General features: G+C 40.1%; 1 protein-coding gene across 1 annotated transcript in view; it reads left to right on the top strand.

Moving 5' to 3' along the window:
• The window catches only part of LOC122551055 (RPA-related protein RADX-like), a 56,226-nt gene that overhangs the window by 29,324 nt on the left and 9,002 nt on the right, over positions 1 to 17,900 (top strand). The window contains exons 4-6 of the mRNA XM_087988550.1: positions 3,834 to 3,942; positions 9,466 to 9,557; positions 16,671 to 16,790. Coding sequence (XP_087844676.1) covers positions 3,834 to 3,942; positions 9,466 to 9,557; positions 16,671 to 16,790 — 321 coding nt within the window. The remainder of the gene's footprint in view (positions 1 to 3,833; positions 3,943 to 9,465; positions 9,558 to 16,670; positions 16,791 to 17,900) is intronic.

Below are 17,900 nucleotides of genomic sequence, written 5' to 3'. Positions count from 1 at the left end.
GCTCAAAGGTAGATGACAGAGGGTGGTGGTGGAGGTTGTTTTTCAGATTGGAGGCCTGTGTCCAGCGGAGTGCTACAAGGATCGGTGCTGGGTCCGTGACTTTTGCTCATTTATATAAATGATTTGGATGTGAGCATAAGAAGTATTGTTAATAAGTTTGCAGATGACACCAAAATTGGACAGCGAAGAAGGTTACCTCAGATTACAACTTGATCAGATGGGCCAATGGGCTGAGGAGTGGCAGATGAAGTTTAATGTGGATAAATGCAAGGTGCTGCATTTTGGGAAAGCAAATCTTAGCAGGGTTTATACACTTAATGGTAAGATCCTAGGGAGTGTTGCTGAACAAAGAGACCTTGGAGTGCAGGTTCATAGCTCCTTGAAAGTGAAGTCACAGGTAGATAGGATAGTGAAGAAGGCATTTGGTATGCTTTCCTTTATTGGTCAGAGTATTGAGTACAGGAGTTGGCGGCTCATATTGCAGCTGTACAAGACATTGGTTAGGCCACTTTTGGAAGTTGCATGCAATCCTGGTCTCCTTCCTATCGGAAGGATGTTATGAAACTTGAAAGGGTTCAGAAAAGATTTACAAGGATGTTGCCAGGGTTGGAGAGGTTGCATAGGCTGGGGCTGTTTTCCCTGGAGCTTTGGTGGCTGAGGGATGACCTTATAGAGGTTTATAAAATCATGAGAGGCATGGACAAAGTCTCTTCCCTGAGGTGGGGGCGTCCAGAACTAGAGGGCAAAGGTTTTGGGTGAGAGGAGAAAAAATATAAAAGAGATCTGAGGGGCAACTTTTTCATGCAGAGGGTAGTAAGTGTATGGAATAAGCTGCCAGATGAAATGGTGGATGCTAGTACGATTGCAACATTTAAAAGGCATCTAGATGAGTATATGAACAGGAAGGGTTTGGAGGGATGTGGGGCGGGTGCAGGCAGGTGGGACTAGATTAGGTTGGGATATCTGATTGGCATGGACGAGTTGGACCAAAGGGTCTGTTTCTGTGCTGCACATCTCCAACTGCCAAATACTAAACAAAAATAAGTTTTCAATGCCAATGCCTGAAGCTTCCCTCATTAGCTGTGGAATATTTGGTAAGTTGCAAACTACACCAGTTTACTTTATACTAAAGCAGATCCCAATCAAATCTTCACTTTTAGGGTGAAGTCATTAAAGGATATAAAAGGCGATTTAGTAGTTAAATTTACTCAATGTTAATTTATTCAATTTTGGATAAACCTTGATATTGGCTCCTGAATTTCAGTTACTAAGGAATAACAAATGAGAGATAAAGAAATAAATTCAGAAGTCACATTCAGAGCTTTTATAAGTTATTTAGATTATAAATTTTCATTGAATTTATAGTACAAAAGTTGACCATAATATGACAGAAAGTCAAATGGCACTGGTATCAAGTGCATTTAAACTTGGAATATTTTTAATCTATGTTTATGTTTGTAATTAGAACATAGGAAATAAGAGCAAAAGCAGGCCAAACAATCCCAAATTTGCTCCACCAATCAGTATAGTGATCGTTGATCTTCTGTGTCAAATCTATTCTTCCATCCTCTCCCCATTTGCTTTGATTCTCTGAGAGGCCAAAAAACTGTCAGTATGAACTATATATGTACTTAGTAATGGGACTTCCATAACCCTTTGTGTGTGTGGTAGAAAATTCCACAGCTGCATCTCCCTTTCAGTTTTGCAATTGCTCTTAATCTCAATCCTAAATAATTGGCCCTTATCTTGAGATTGGGCCCTCAGACTCTTCCCTGCCAATTTGTTTCAGAATCTTGTACAGTCTAATTAAATTTCCAAAGGCTCTCGCCCAATTTAGTCAGCCTATCTTAAGGGGATGACACACTTAAATCAGGAACCAACTTAATGAACCAATGCTGTACTCCCCTGCAAGCATGTCACTCCTCAAATATAGATTCCAAAACTTCATACAGTATTCCTGACATTGATTTACTCAAGCCCTGTGCTAAGACTTCCTTACTGTTGCACACCAAACACCGACAATGAAGGCCAACATGCACATAGCCATCCTAATTGCTTGATGTACCAAATGTGAATCGCGTTCCTTGCGTGAGTACATACAAATTTCTCTCAACAGTAACATTTATAAATGTAATGCCTTCGTAAAAAAAAATCTACTTTTTTATTACTACTAAAGAGGCTGACCTCACATTATACTTCATCTTGCTGCCTTTTCACTTCATTTGTCTGGTTCTCTACTGCCTTATTGTGTCATCCTCACAACTTATACTTCCATTCAGTTTTGTATTGTCAGTAAATTTTGATACATTGCTTTGTCTCTTTAAGTCATTAATATAGATTACAAATACTTCGGCTTCACCACTAATCCTTGTGGCACTCCACTAGTCTCAGCCTGCAGACTTAAAACATTTATCCATACTCTTTGTTCCATCTCTCAACTGATCCTCTTTGCATGCTGATTTATTATCCCCAACTATATGAAGCCTTATCATGTGCACTAACCACTCGTGTGCATTTTATCAAACGGCTTTCAGAAAATCAAGTATATTTCATGTACTGCATCCCCTTAATAATAGGTTTCAGCATTTTGCTGATGACAAATGTCGGGCTAACTGGCCTATACTTCCCTGTTTCTCCTTTCCTTTGTTGAATTGCAGTGTTAAATTTCCTAACCTGCAATCACTATATTAGAATCTAGAGAATTTTAATCATAACCAGAACATCCATTATTTGTGAAGCTACATCTTTTGGATGTAGGCCATCAAATCCTAAGGATTTGTTAGATTTTAGTCTTAGATTTTTTAGTACATTTTCTCTGCTGATATTAATTATCTTGACTTTAAATTTTATTGGCTCCTTGATTAGCCTCAACTTGTATCTTCTACTGGAAAGCCAGACCTAAAGGATTTGTTCAATCTCTGTCTTTTCATCATTCATTTCCATAATTTCTCCTGTTTATGTCCCCAAAATATATTTCCTGAATGTTTTTAAGAGATTGAAAATCACACAAGACCAGGTTATAGTCCAACAGGTTTAATTGGAAGTACTAGCTTTCAGAGCGCTACTCCTTCATCAGGTGGTTTTCAGAGATGATTCATATGAGGGACACACTTTCTCATAACTGCAATATATTCCCCAACACCAGTCTGCCACTTGTAACGCACAAGTCATGGGTTTAATGGAATATTTCCACCTGCCTGGAAGAGGAGCAACTCCAACAACATTCTAGAAGCTTGACGCCAACAAGGACAAAGCAGCCCACTTGACTGCCACCAGATTTACGACATTGACCACTGATGCACAATAGCAGCTGTATGTATCACCTATAAGATGTGCTGCAGAAATTCACCAAGGTTTCTTAGACAGCACCTTCCAAACCCACAACCACTACTATCTAGAAAGACAAGGGCAGCAGATACGTGGGAACACCATCACCTACAAGTTCCTCACCAAGCCACTCACCATGCTGACTTGGGAAATATAACACAGTTTTTTCATTTGCATGAAGTGGAAATCCTGGAGGTCTGTTCCTAATAGCATTGTGAGTGTACCTACACCAAATACACCGCAGCAGTTCAAGAAGGCGCTCACCACCACCTCCTGAAGAACACCTGGGAATGAGCATTAAATGTTGGCCAAGCCAACATAGCCCACAATCCCTTAATGAATAAAAAAGATAATTTTAAATTTTATCCATCCGCAATAAATGAGAAAGGAGTACCGTATTTTTGCATTTATTTTAATTTGTAAGCAATATTCTAGTTTAGTGTTTTGACACCAAGTCGATGTCTCCTGTGTGTATTCTCGTTATAGCTATTATGTTTGCATTTCAGATATTTCCTTGAACCCTCAGAAACCTGCTGCTGATATTAAGATTATTCCAGCAAAGCAAGTCAAACCTGAGTGGAGGCTTCCTAATATTAAGTATCGTTTTATTACCAGGTAATCTCTATATATGTCCACACTAATTAATTTGTAGGATGAGAAGTTATTTTGGTTGAACTAAAATATGGGTCAGAATTTTAGGCTTTCTGGGGCAGATTGATAAGTAGGGGTGGGTATAATCATAGAATCTTACAATGCAGCCCATTGAGTCTGCACTGACAAAAAAACTAAATCTACAGTAGTTTCATTTTGCAGCATTTGAGCTTTAGCCTCAGACATTTCAAGTGTTCATCCAAGTACTTTGTAAAAAGAAGTGGAGGTTTCCTGCCTCAATCACCCTCCTCGGCAGCGTATTCCAAATACCCACGATTCTGGATGAAAATTCCCTCTAAGCCTCCTTCCTTTCACCTAAAAATTATACCCCCCTTGTTATTGACCTTTCAATTAAGGGGAACAACAATTTTTTATCCACAGTGTCAGTGCCCCTTATAATATTATGCACTTCAATTAAGTCCTCTCTCAGTCTGTGCTGCTGTAAAGAAAACAACCCAAGCTTTATCCAGCATTTCTTTAAAACTAAACTGTTCCGACCCAGGCAACATCCTGGTGAATCTCCTCTGCATCCCTCAAGCACAATCACACCCTATAGTGTGGTGACCAGAACTGCACAGAGTACTCCAGCTGTAGCCTAATCAAAGCTCTGTACAGCTCCAACATAACCTCTCTGCTCTTGTAATCCATGCCATGACTGATAAAGATAAGTGTCCCATATGCTTTCATAACTATTATGCCTTCCTGCTGCCTTCCAGGATCTATGAACAAGCACCTCAAGGTCTCTCTGTTCCTCTGAGCTTCCTGGCATCCTGTCATTTGTTGAGTATTCCCTCGGCTTGTTGCTTCTTACAAAGTGCATCACCTCACACTTATCAATGTTAAATTCCATTGGTCACTGATCTGCCCATCTGACCAATCAGTCTTTATCCTCCTGTAACCTAGATTTTCTTTCTCACTGACAGCCAACCAATCAATCTTTTTGGCATCCACAAACTTGGCATCAGCCGGCCAACATTTTCTTCTATATCATTGATATATATTACAAACAATGAGGGACCCAGCACTGCTCCCTATGGTACACTACTGGACACCAATTAAAGAATAAGGTGAATAAACTTCATCTTAATTTCATGGGCAGTTTTCCCAATGCCTACCTACCTGTTCCTGACTTCACTTTCATTTTACTTGCAACAGGTGTTGGATGAATTATCAGTCTTTGACCCAGGCCTTTTCACACCCCTCTGCAAATCATCCTGTAGCAACTGGAGACCCAGAGCCAAATTTGAAACCTGTTAGTTCCCAGGTCTTGGGCTACTGGAGGGAAATTACAATGGGGATGGTGTTTTTTTTTAGGTGCCTCTCCATATCTATACCCTTCCGAGATTGTACTCTCCTCATCCCCTCCAGACCTTGCACTTCAAACCCTCCCTTCATTCCCCTCAACCTCTTGCTAGCACCTACTAGTCTAGCCCTACTGAAGACCCTCTCAACTGAGCTGCCCATCCATCTCCAGAAAAGATCTTATTGAAGACGAGCTGAAATCCCAGCTCAGTGGGACTGCTGTGACTACAGTATAGCTGACAGTTCTCCAATGTAAGATTTCTCCCTTAAATGGGAGTAGGGGTCTTGCCCCAAGTCTGTTCAAGACCTAATTAGCTGCAATCTGGTTGTTGGAATCTTAGTGAAACCTAAAATCATGCACATGAAATGAAATCTCAACTATTTCAAGTAAATTTTATTCCTTGTGCCCTGCTCATGTTGTCTGGTCTTTGATATGAAATTATTTGTTGTATTTCTTGTTTCCCCAGGCATATTAGACAAGTGAAAGGTTGCTTAAGTTCATAAAGGATTGTCATTTTACTAAGAAAACATGATGTTGGAAAGTGATGTAAATGAAATTGGGGTCCTAGATTATCAAAGGCTAATTTGCACAGTTAAGCTATTTGTATCCTCAAGCTTGCTGTTTGCAACAATGTACAGTTTACTGTGTCTACCAACCAAATTTCCTCTGAGGAAAAAACGCCTTTCTATGTGTATATATAAATTTACATTTTTAATCAATATTCTTTCAGCTTGATCTGTTTATTTTCAATGTGTATGGAAATTTTAGTTTTCTTAACAATCCTAATTGAGATTATTCTAGCCTTCTCGATAGACATCGTTCTTTAAGTATTCACTAAAGAATAAAAGAGTGCATTTTCAATGAATTAAGAATTTAAGGCCAAAACATCATTGAATTTGCATAGACAATGTTGATGACACTTTCTAATTTCTACCTACTAGTTTAATTTATATGACGTTTACAACTTTCAATAATCAACTGTTTCTTCCTGACTAATACAGCTTGGTTTCAAGTTGCACTAGGCATTAACATGAAACTCTGGGAAAATAACACATGTACATTTATCCAAAGTCACTTTATTTGTAAACCGTAGTTCTTTCATGGAAGCTGCTTCTATAAAGCTGAAAAAGTGATTTTAAATTATTTTTTAAAAAGTTCCATCTTGCAGCTCCTTGAGGTACTTTGCAGTTTTGTCACAATTTGAGCATAAGTTTGGACATAAGATAGATTCATCATGTAAAAAGCAATTGTTCTTGTTCTTAAAAAAATGACTCAATTTGAATGGTTGTCATATTGAAGACAGGGCTACTTATGTCGTTATGACAGAGAGTAAACCCATCAACTCAGCACAGCTGTGCATGTTCACTCATTCTTTTTATTTTTATACTCTGTCATTTTAGACCTTGCATAATTTGTCAAGAATTGGTTTCCCAATATCAATGTAACAATCCCACATGTTACCTGTGAAGCAATAGTGGCGCTGACCAGATATCTTCTTTCCCAAGCTGTTATAAAATCCTCATGCACTCTTTTGCACCCTTAAGTGACATGTTTGTATTTTTTTTTTCCTGTTTTTTAAGTTGCCCTCATTACAATGTTGGATAGTAGCCCTTGGGTGCTTTGATTTGCTATCTGATTTGATAACTCAGCCCGCTTTCTTCCCAATCGACAGTTTAATTGAGCAGAGAGGTAAGAAAACAAGCCAAGAAGTATGTGTGATTGTACATAGAACATAGAAAAGTACAGCACAGAACAGGCCCTTAGGCCCAGGATGTTGTGTCGAGACTTAATCCTAATGTAAAATATAGTAACTTAACGTAAGCACCCCTCAACTCACTGCTATCCATGTGCATGTCCAGCAGTCGCTTAAATGTCCCCAATGACTTCACTTCCACCACCTCAACTGGCAGTGCATTCCATACATTCACAACTCTCTGCGTAAAGAACAACTCTCTGATGTCTCCTTTATACCTTCCTCCTAATGTCTTCGAACTATGACTTCCCGTACCAGTCAATCCTGCCCTGGGGAAAAGTCTCTGGCTATTGACTCTATCTATTCCTCTCATTATTTTGTACACCTCGATCAGGTCTCCTCTCTTCCTCCTTCTCTTCAGAGAGAAAAGTACGAGCTTATTCAACCTTTCTTCATACGGCAAGCCTTCCAGTCCAAGCAGCATCCTGGTGAACCTTCTTTGCACCCTCTCCAAAGCCTCTGTATCTTTCCTGTAGTAGGGCGACCAGAACTGGACACAATATTCCAAGTGTGGTCTCACCAGGGATTTGTAGAGCTGTAGCAAAACCTGGCGGCTCTTAAACTCGACCCCCCTGTTAATGAAAGCCAAAACACCATATGCTTTCTTAACAACCCTATCCACTTGGCTGGCAACTTTGAGGGATCTGTGCACTTGCACACCCAGATCCCTCTGTTCCTCCACACTGCCAAGAATCCTGTCTTTAATCCTATATTCAGCATTCGAGTTCGACCTTCCAAAATGTATCACTTTGCATTTATCCAGGTTGAACTCCATCTGCCATTTCTCAGCCCAGCTCTGCATCCTGTCTATGTCGCGATGCAACCTGCAGTAAACCACGATACTATCGACGGCACCTCCAACTTGTGTGTCATCTGCAAATTTACTAACCCACCCCTCAACCTCCTCATCCAAGTCATTTATAAAAACTACAAAGAGCAGAGGCCCAAGAACAGAACCCTGTGGGACCTCGCTCAACACTGTTCTCCAGGCAGAATATTTTCCATCTACAACCAGTGTCTGCCCTCTGTCAGCCAGCCAATTCTGAATCCAGATAGCCAAATCTCCCTGTATCCCATACTTCCTGACTTTATGAATGAGCCTACCATGGGGAACCCTATCAAATGCCTTGCTGAAATTCATATGCACCACATCCACTGCTCTACCATCATCGACCTGTCTTGACACTTCCTCAAAGAACTCAATAAGATTTGTGAGGCATGACTTACCCTCACGAAGCCATGCTAACTGCCTTTAAGCACACTATGCTTTGCCAAATAGTCATAAATCCTATCCCTCAGAATTCTTTCCAAAACTTTGCTGACCAAAGACGTAAGACTGACTGGTCTGTAATTGCCAGGGATTTCCCTGTTATCTTTCTTGAAAAGTGGAACAACATTCGCCTCCTTCCAATCCTCCGGTATGATTCGCCTCACAGCGCCAGAGACCCGGGTTCAATTCCCGCCTGAGGTGACTGATTGTTTGGAGTTTGCACATTCTCCCCGTGTCTGCGTGGGTTTCCTCCGGGTGCTCCGGTTTCCTCCCACAGTCCAAAAATGTGCAGGTCAGGTGAATTAGCCATGCTAAATTGCCCGTAGTGTTAGGTAAGGGGTAGATGTAGGGGTATGGGTGGGTTGCGCTTCGGTGGGGCGGTATGGACTTGTTGGGCCGAAGGGCCTGTTTCCACACTGTAAGTAATCTAATCTAATCTTATAAATATCCTCGCCAGCGGCTTAGCAACCTCCTTTCTTGCTTCCTGGAGCATCCTAGGATAAGTCTGGTCTGGCCCCGGGGACTTATCAATCTTAATGTTTTCCAAAATTTCTAGCACATATATTAGCAAAGTACTTGTCAAGAAATCCTACTTATGCAATTCTGGCTAATGCTATAATTTAATGACATCTTGGGCACAAATGGCATAATTAAAATGGGACACAAGGTTAACTTAAAAATAATTGGTGCTCCTGAACTTGAAATTATTTTTTTAAAACCTCAAGAGTAACCTGCAAATGACAGCAAAGAGGATGAAAAACTCTTAGAGCTTCTAAATATGATATATAGATGAGAATTATTTAGATTTAAGTATTTAATTAATATTATTTTTCAAAAAGGACAATTTAATTATTGTTATAGGTTGCAAAAGTCACCCAGAAGCTGCAAAAACTGTAATGAAGTATTTTCAGAATTTTCTTAATATTTATTTGTAGTCTTATCACTTATTTTAAATTCTTGCAGTCCTCCATAACTATTAGTTAAGATATATACATGGCCATAAATTTTGTCAGGAACTGAAGTCATGGAAAACTTTGTACCATTAAAATTGATATAAGTGAGGATATTTGGCTAACGTTCTCTGTGCGTGATGAAATACAAAATATGTCATCTATTTAATAATTATTATTGTTAAGTATAAAGCAGCATGTTTTATTTTAGAGATATATTGGACACTCTACCGGATGCCTATGTTTGTGATGTGATTGGTCTTGTCACTTTTGTTGGCAGATGTGAAAGAATCAGAAAGAAGGGTAATGTATTTACATTGCTTATTTGAAAAGATTCACTGTTGTTTATTTGCATCCCCCACATATTTAAAAATATACCTTACATTGTAGCCTGATAAGATCTATAGAAACTGTATAGTGACTTCCATAAAATATTGTAATGACATTAATGCTGGCAATGTGCATGCTGTCCTGCTCCAGCTTTATGATTCAAACTATTGTTATAATACTAGACTGTGCTTTTTAGGTGAAATAAAGATCAACAACAGCTGCCTACAAATTTGTGTATGTATGATGGGACATTTTAAAAATTCAAAAATTTCCATTGTTTCTTGTATAAAATTGATACTGTAACATACTAATTTTGATAATTTCACAATAATAATCAGCTGCATTCGGATGTAGGTTTGCTCGTTGAGCTGGAAGGTTCATTTCCAGACATTTTGTCACCCTACTAGGTAACATCTTCAGTGGGCCTCCAGGCGGAGCACTGTTCATGATTCCTATTTCTGTTTGTGTTTCTTTGGGTTGGTGATGTCATTTCCTGTGGCGATGTCATTTCCGGTTCTTTTTCTCAGGGGGGTGGTAGATGGAGTCTAACTCGATGTGTTTGTTGATAGGACTTATTGCATGAGAATGGCATTCCAACCGGAAATCTATCAACAAATACATCGAGTTAGATACCATCTACCCCCCCATGAGAGAAAAAGAACAGGAAATGACATCACCAACCCAAAGAAACACAGAAAGCAGGAATCATGAACAGTGCTTCTCCTGGAGGCCCACTGAAGATGTTCGCTTTTAGGGTGACGAAACATCTGGAAATGAACCTTCCAGTTCAGCGAGCAAACCTACATCCAGAACCTCAACCTGAGCTACAAATCTTCTCAAAACTCGCGAGCTGCATTCTCCTTGAAACAAGACAGCAAGCAAAGTAACCTTAAAAATTCAGGTATGCTGGCTGATCATCTCTGATCATATTGCAAGAGGTGTGTGTTTAATAGCTTCCAGTCTATCCACATAGATATTTACTGCACGACAAAGGTTAAAAGACCATGGCGAACCCAAAGTTAACTACGTAAAGTCGCATTTTTCCAAATGTCCCCTTTTTTATTAAAAAAAAACTTATCTGAAAATAATAGTGCAAATACATGCAAATACATGCAACTAGAACTGCCAATAATACAACCAATCACTCCTTTCGTATGTCCCCCACCCTGTTCATCAGAATAAATACCACCTTTTCACCACTGCTTTCAGTTCTGATGAAATGCCACTAGACTTGAAACATTAGCTGTGTTTTCTCTCCACAGATGTTAGATTAGATTAGATTACTTCGGCCCAACAAGTCCACACCGACCCTCCAAAGAGCAACCCACCCAGATCCATTCCCCTACACCTAACACTACGGGCAATTTAGCATGGCCAATTCACCTAACCTGCACATTTTTGGACTGTGGGAGGAAACCAGAGCACCTGGAGGAAACCCACGCAGACACGGGGAGAATGTGCAAACTCCACACAGTCAGTTGCCTGAGGCGGGAATTGAACCCGAGCCTCTGGCGCTGTGAGGCAGCAGTGCTAACCACTGTGCCACCGTGCCGCCCAGACCTGCTGAATTTCTCCAGCAATTCTTGTTTTTCTTTGTTTCAACTCATTGTATTTGTGGCAGATGGGTTTTCTCACTGACATTTCAAGGAAACTTAATTGTTGACAATATAGTACCTCAGGCAGGCGTTGACATCACTAGTAGTTTGATTCCAGTGAAAGTTCTTTCTTGTTCTGCGCCATAACACAACATTGCATCCTCAACAGCGAGATTACACAAAAATTCACATTTTGATGACAAGTTAGGCAGACCTTTACTAAATAATTCACAAATATAATAAATTATTGCACTTCTTTCACATCTGTTGCACTCTGCATCTCTTTATTGATCTCACTTTCTCAGATCCAGGTGAAGTCTTTTCGCTGTTAGTTCATAACCTATGTACTTGATTTCGTCCATCTTCAATTGCATCTTTTTCAAGTTCATCCGACGAACTCTCCCCAACAGTGTCATCAGATTCTGCAATGGTGACTTCCATTGTGTATCCACGATTGAGTATGTCATCTACAACAAGTTCCACTCCAGGAGGTAACAGAAAATAGGAGCAGGAGTGGGCCATTTGCTCCTTCGAGTCTGCTTCCAATTCATTATGATCAGTCCTACTTTTCCCCCATACCCTTTTATCTTTTTAGTCCTAAGTGCTGTATCCAATTCCTTGAAATCATACAATATTTTTCCCTTGAAAACTTTCTTTGGTAGAAAATTCCATAGCTTCACCTCTCATTGGGTGAAGAAATTTATCCTCATCTCAGTCCTAAATGGTTTACCCCATATCCTTAGAAGATCATTCATGATCTCAAATTGTCCACATATTCTTCAGGAGCAGCAGAAACACTATACTTAATGCACAACCATTTGTATCTCCCAAATGGCATCCCGAATGAAGTTAGGAATCTGCTACTTTTATCGAGCTTCACTCTCTGTGCGCCCTTTGCATTGGCGTTAATGAGGACCTTTGCCGGAGTAAGTTGTGGAAACATTTCTTCAATGGTTGGCATTGGGGTAGTCAGATTCTTTGAAGCTTTTTGTTTTGAGATCCTTTAATTCTCATAGGATCATAGAGTTTTAGAGCATGAGAAAGGCCCTTTGGCCAAAGGAGTCTGCATCTGTCAAAAACAGCCACCTAATTATTCTAATACCATTTTCCAGCACATGGCCTATAGCCTTGTATGCCTTTGCATTGCAAATGTACATCTAAATGTTAAGTTATGAAGAATTTTGTCTCTACCATCCTTACAGGCAATTGGTTCCAGATTCCCAGCACCCTTTTGGTGAAAAAGGTTTTCTTCAGAACCCCGCTTAAACTTTCTGCTCTTTATCCTTAATCTATGGCCCTTGGTCATTGATCCTTCCACCATGGGAAAATGTTTCTACTTGTCTACCCTGTCTATACCCCTTATAATTTTGTATAACTCAAACGTGTCCCTCCTCAGTCTCCTCTGCTTTAAAAAAAGAACTGATCTATCCAATCTGTCTTCATATAACTTTGCTGCATATCACAAATGAAAGAAATGTTACTTCCTGAAAGCCCAATTAGTGTGCAACAATAGTAACTCATCATGCAGCTCCATATCTTGCATCTTGGCAGGGGTTATGATGGCTCCAATCCAGGATAATCCATCTCCTGTGACAGCAGTATTTCACCCATACCTACAAATGTAAGGATGGCTTCTAGGTGACAAGTGCTATCCACTGAGTGCATGGCATATGACTCTGGTTTACAACACTTGGACAGTTAGGTCTCTCAGAATACAGGGAGAACTAGCCATTTGGATACAGACCTGGCTCAAAGGTAGAAGACAAAGGGTGGTGGTGGAAGGTTGTTTTTCAGACTGGAGTGCCACAAGGTTTGGTGCTGCGTCCTCTATTTTTTGTCATTTGGATGCGAGCATAACAGGTATAGTTAGTAAGTTTGCAGATGACACTAAAATTGGAGGTGTAGTGGACAGCGAAGAGGATTACCTCAGATTACAACAGGATCTGGACCAGATGGGCCAATGGGCTGAGAAGTGGCAGATGGAGTTTAATTCAGGTAAATGGGAGGTGCTGCATTTTGGGAAAGCAAATCTTAGCAGGACTTATACACTTAATGGCAAGGTCCGAGGGAGTGTTGCTGAACAAAGAGACCTTGGAGTGCAGGTTCATAGCTCCTTGAAAGTGGAGTCGCGGGTAGATAGGATAGTGAAGAAGACGTTTGGTATGCTTTCCTTTATTGGTCAGAGTATTGAGTACAGGAGTTGGGAGGTCATGTTGCGGGTGTACAGGTTAGGCCACTGTTGAAATATTGTGTGCAATTCTGGTCTCCCTCCTATCAGAAAGATGTTGTGAAAGTTGAAAGGGTTCAGGAAAGATTTACAGGGATGTTGCCAGGATTGGAGGATTTGAGCTATAGGAAGAGGCTGAACAGGCTGGGGCTGTTTTCCCTGGAGCATCGGAAGCTGGGGGGTGACCTCATAGAAGTTTACAAAATCATGAGGATAAATAGACAAAATCTTTTCCCTGGGGTGCGGGAGTCCAGAACTAGAGGACATAGGTTTAGGGTGAGAGGGGAAAGATATAAAAGAGACCTAAGGGGCATCCTTTTCACGCAGAGGGTGGTACGTTTATGGAATGAACTGCCAGAGGATGTGGTGGATGCTGGTACAATTGCAGCATTTAAAAGGCATTTGGATGGGTGTATGTATAGGAAGGGTTTGGAGGGATATGGGCTGGTTGCTGGTAGGTAGGACTAGATTGGTTTGGGAGATCTGGTAGGCATGCACGAGTTGGACCGAAGGGTCTGTTTCCGTGCTGTACATCTCTATTACTCTACGTGCAAAGTATGCAAACAATCAGATGTGCTCCCACAACATTTGAGAGAGCTGGCTATTGGCGCATTGAAACAGTGATTTCACTGATTAGAATTCTCTGGAGGAGCTTCTCAATACTCAAGTGAATGGGTCTCGAGGTCACGTGTTCCACTCTATATTTCGCAACTTTACCAAATTGATGGGACTATACAAGCCCTAAACTATCTGACAAGAAACTGAGAAAGAACCGCACAAGGAAGTGGATGTAGTTGAGGAGGAAATGAGTGACAACCTCTTTCTACCCAAGCAGAAGAACTAATTTGAGTATAATGCAAATCCAAATCTCTCATTCACCAAACGTTTCAGTCTGCTCACTTTTGCACTTTCACTGGCCTTCACATTTTCTTCCTGGCTGAAACACAAAAATAAAAACCACTACAAAACAAACATTCCAAACTAAATTTATAAATTAACTTGTGACATGGTGCATGCAAAAGTAATCTAAACACTCTTGAGTATTGCCTTCTTATGTCTTCCTTGTAACTTTGCCTGTTGCTGCACCTCTTATGTAATGCTACCCAGATAGCTACAACATGGTGAGAGGAAAGCTGCTGACTTTCACTGAGGACATTGCATATGGCCTTGGTGGATGGCTGAACTTCAATTCACAGTAGCCTGAGTTTGCAGGTAACACCAAAAAACTGAAAGAATGACATGCGGGAGGTAGACTTATGCACCGTGGAGCTACTGTTACTTCTTGAAGTGGCCCCTCAGCAATTCTAGTAATCTGCTCATGATTGCAGAAAGCTAAGCTTGTAAAAGTTTAAATTCCCCTGCAAACACTCATTCTTTTGGTGGAAGCTGTTTGTGCAACAAGGGAAGTAAACAAATTGACTGTAATAGAATTGGCCACTGCTGGTCTTGGAAAGGAGGAGCTCCAAGCTATGTGTAAAGCCCAGTGTCAAATTGGACCCGGATCCATCCATTTTCCTTGACGGTGAACACGTGCTTTCTAACAGGCTTCCTAAAGCACCAAATATTTTATTCTTCGTACCAACTCCTGTAGCCTGACACATCAGAAAGCTGTTTTCAGTCCCCTGCAGCAGAAATCTTACAAGATATATGCAGAGTCGCTGTCTGGATATTTTCTAATCAATGTATTCAGAGATGTTATTGCACACCACTAGAGAGTTGGGATGTGATCCTGGGCCTCCAGAGGGAGGGACACTACCAATGTGAAACAAGATCCCAGAGTCAGTATCTGAACAGGTGGCTACATATACGTTATGGTATACGTTCAGCACCATTTAAAAAAAAAATTCCTGCTGACTGGCCTGACGGGAAAGAAAGTTAGAGGTGCACACTTGCACTATCTGTGGCATATAAATCAAGTATTTTGTGGTATGAGGGCTAAGGAGGAATATAAGAACAGGTTTGGGACTGAAAACACCTTAATCTTTAATGGTTTCAACTTTGCTGCTTGCCATGACCTTTTTAATAGTTGCCTGCATAGTCTCCTCAATGAAGGTGAAAGCATTCAAGTGTGATTTGTTTTCTTGTTAATTCTTGCTGTATTCAGTTTTGTGACACCTTCTGCAAAAAAGGAGGAACTGTGTCAGCAAATGTGTGATTAGTATGGCTGTGATAATTGAATAAATGTCAGTATGTGCAAACTGAGATGTGGGTATCAGACTTGCAAGAAATTAAATTTCAGCCATGAACAATAACTTTAAATAGAGGTAGCAAGTATTGATTTTGGGTTGTCAGGTAAATGCATACAAAAAATTCTTAAAAGATTTTTCAAACAAATGCATGAGAAACTGCATTAATTTTGGCATCCAAAATGTCTGCACAATAAGCCTACTTACTATAACTTCTATATGATTTCCCATTCTAACTTAGTGGACCATGGCATTTGCAGACTATATGCTTGAACTTGCTTTATTCGCTTTGTGAAATTATTGTTCGTTTTGTCAGATAATTCATTATTAGGATTTAGATTCTATGATCTAAATATTCAAAAGTTGAAATTATTATACAGTATATTGCATTGTTAGTCAGACATTTTCAGTGGGGCATAACCCAGGGAAGTCCACGACAGCAGATAGCTAATTGGATACTGTACACGATTTTATTTTGCAGCAAAGCCATGTTGCTGGGAAGTTGTTGGTGAGGGTGCCATTTGATCAAAAATGGAAGTGTTGCACTTTGATTAATCTTGACACATTGAATATTACTGTCTAGGTTTGACTCCCACAAATGAGGCCCCTTTGGCTAAAAAGTGCTGTGCCTCCAGTATGTGAGACCTTCTCCCTCCAAAATAAGTGCTATTTTCTCCTTACTATCTTCCTACATGTGTTCAGGATGCAACATGAAGAAAAAGAATCACTGTAAAATATTCTGCATTCTTTGAGTATTGTGCATTTTATACACATTAGAATACTTTTCCAACTGTCCTTACAGAAGTATCACTTCCTCCAGGGGATGAGTATTTGCTTATCTTAGAGTTTGGTTTTAAGTCAAAATAGTTGGCATAAAGTAATGGATCTGGAACTTGGCACAGGATCAGCATTGTCAATCTATAATGTTATGATTTTCCATGTATTTTTGGTTAAATTTGGTATGTCAGAGATGGATATCATTTGAAGGATGAAGAAAGTGCTACAAAATAGTTAATTCTTTCAGACGTAATGGCATTTGTGAAGTTGGTAAATATTTATTTTGTTTTGTACATACAAGATGATGATGCTTTTTGGGTTCGACGGTTTGTTGAGATGATAGATCAAACAAGCACAAAGCCATTTATTCTGGAACTTTATTGCACTTCCCAACCAGACATCTACAATCAACTACATCCAGGTACAAACTTGGAAGAGTTTGTCACAATTTAATATTTCTTAGTTGTACTGTAACCATACATGGTAAATTACCAGGATAAATGCAATTTTGAGAAATGGCCATGTGATACTCCCAAGGTCCATTGACTTTATATATACAATGCTACTTAATGTATTTATTTCCACAGATGTCAGAACTCACTGTTGTTTTCTCCTGCTGAAAACAAACCCATATAGAAGTTCCCCTTTTTTTTTTAAATGCCACTTCATTATTATTTACTAAACTTCTAATATGTTTCTCTGGGTGCTCATACTGCTTCCTTCTGATCAGCTTACAAAATTGTCTTTATGAATTCCAGTCTTCAAAAAAAATTGTTCTCTTCTTCCACTCTTATTTCATCCACAATCTTTAAATATGATGGGATTGTCCAAATTATTACCATCTTCTTCAGTTTTACTTTTTTCACATTCTTTGCAGCCTTCCATCCCATTTGACTAGCTGAACTTCCAATCTGACAAATTTTTATCCACTTGTGGAACATGGGTGTCACTGGCTGGACACATTTACCGCTCATCCCTCGCTGCCCTTGAGATGGTGGTGGTGAGTGGCCTTCTTGAGCTGCTGCAGCCAAAGTGCTGTAGGTTGACCCACAATGCTCTTAGTGTTTATTTGACTCATCAGTTGAGGTTTTGGTCACTGGTGACCCTGCAGGATATTGGTAATGGGGATTCAGTGATGGTAATACCATTGAACGTCAAGGGGTGGTGTTTAAATTGTCTCTGATTGAAGTTTGTCATTTCCAAGTATTTGTGTGGTCTGTATTCCTGATGAAGGGCTTTTGCCCGAAACGTCGATTTTGCCTGTCCTCGGATGCTGCCTGAACTGCTGTGCTCTTCCAGCACCACTGATCCAGAATCTGGTTTCCAGCATCTGCAGTCATTGTTTTTACCTCGTTGATTTTAACCCTACTGCGAATCCTCTTGCAAGGATGCCTGCCTTGAAGAAGTTTTCCTCCTCTCTCTACAAGAATCTCAGGGAGTCTCTCTCTCACTGCAACTCCCAGGTCATTTCCTCAGCCCTGAAGCTCTTCACCTTCATCTCCTTCCCCACTGACCTATTGTACTCTATGCC

Source organism: Chiloscyllium plagiosum, unplaced genomic scaffold, assembly GCF_037043375.1.
Source record: "Chiloscyllium plagiosum isolate Xiang-an unplaced genomic scaffold, Cpla_swu_hap1 HiC_scaffold_6, whole genome shotgun sequence".
In the NCBI taxonomy this organism is placed as follows: Eukaryota; Metazoa; Chordata; class Chondrichthyes; order Orectolobiformes; family Hemiscylliidae; genus Chiloscyllium; species Chiloscyllium plagiosum.
This window is presented reverse-complemented; position numbering and strand designations above follow the sequence as displayed.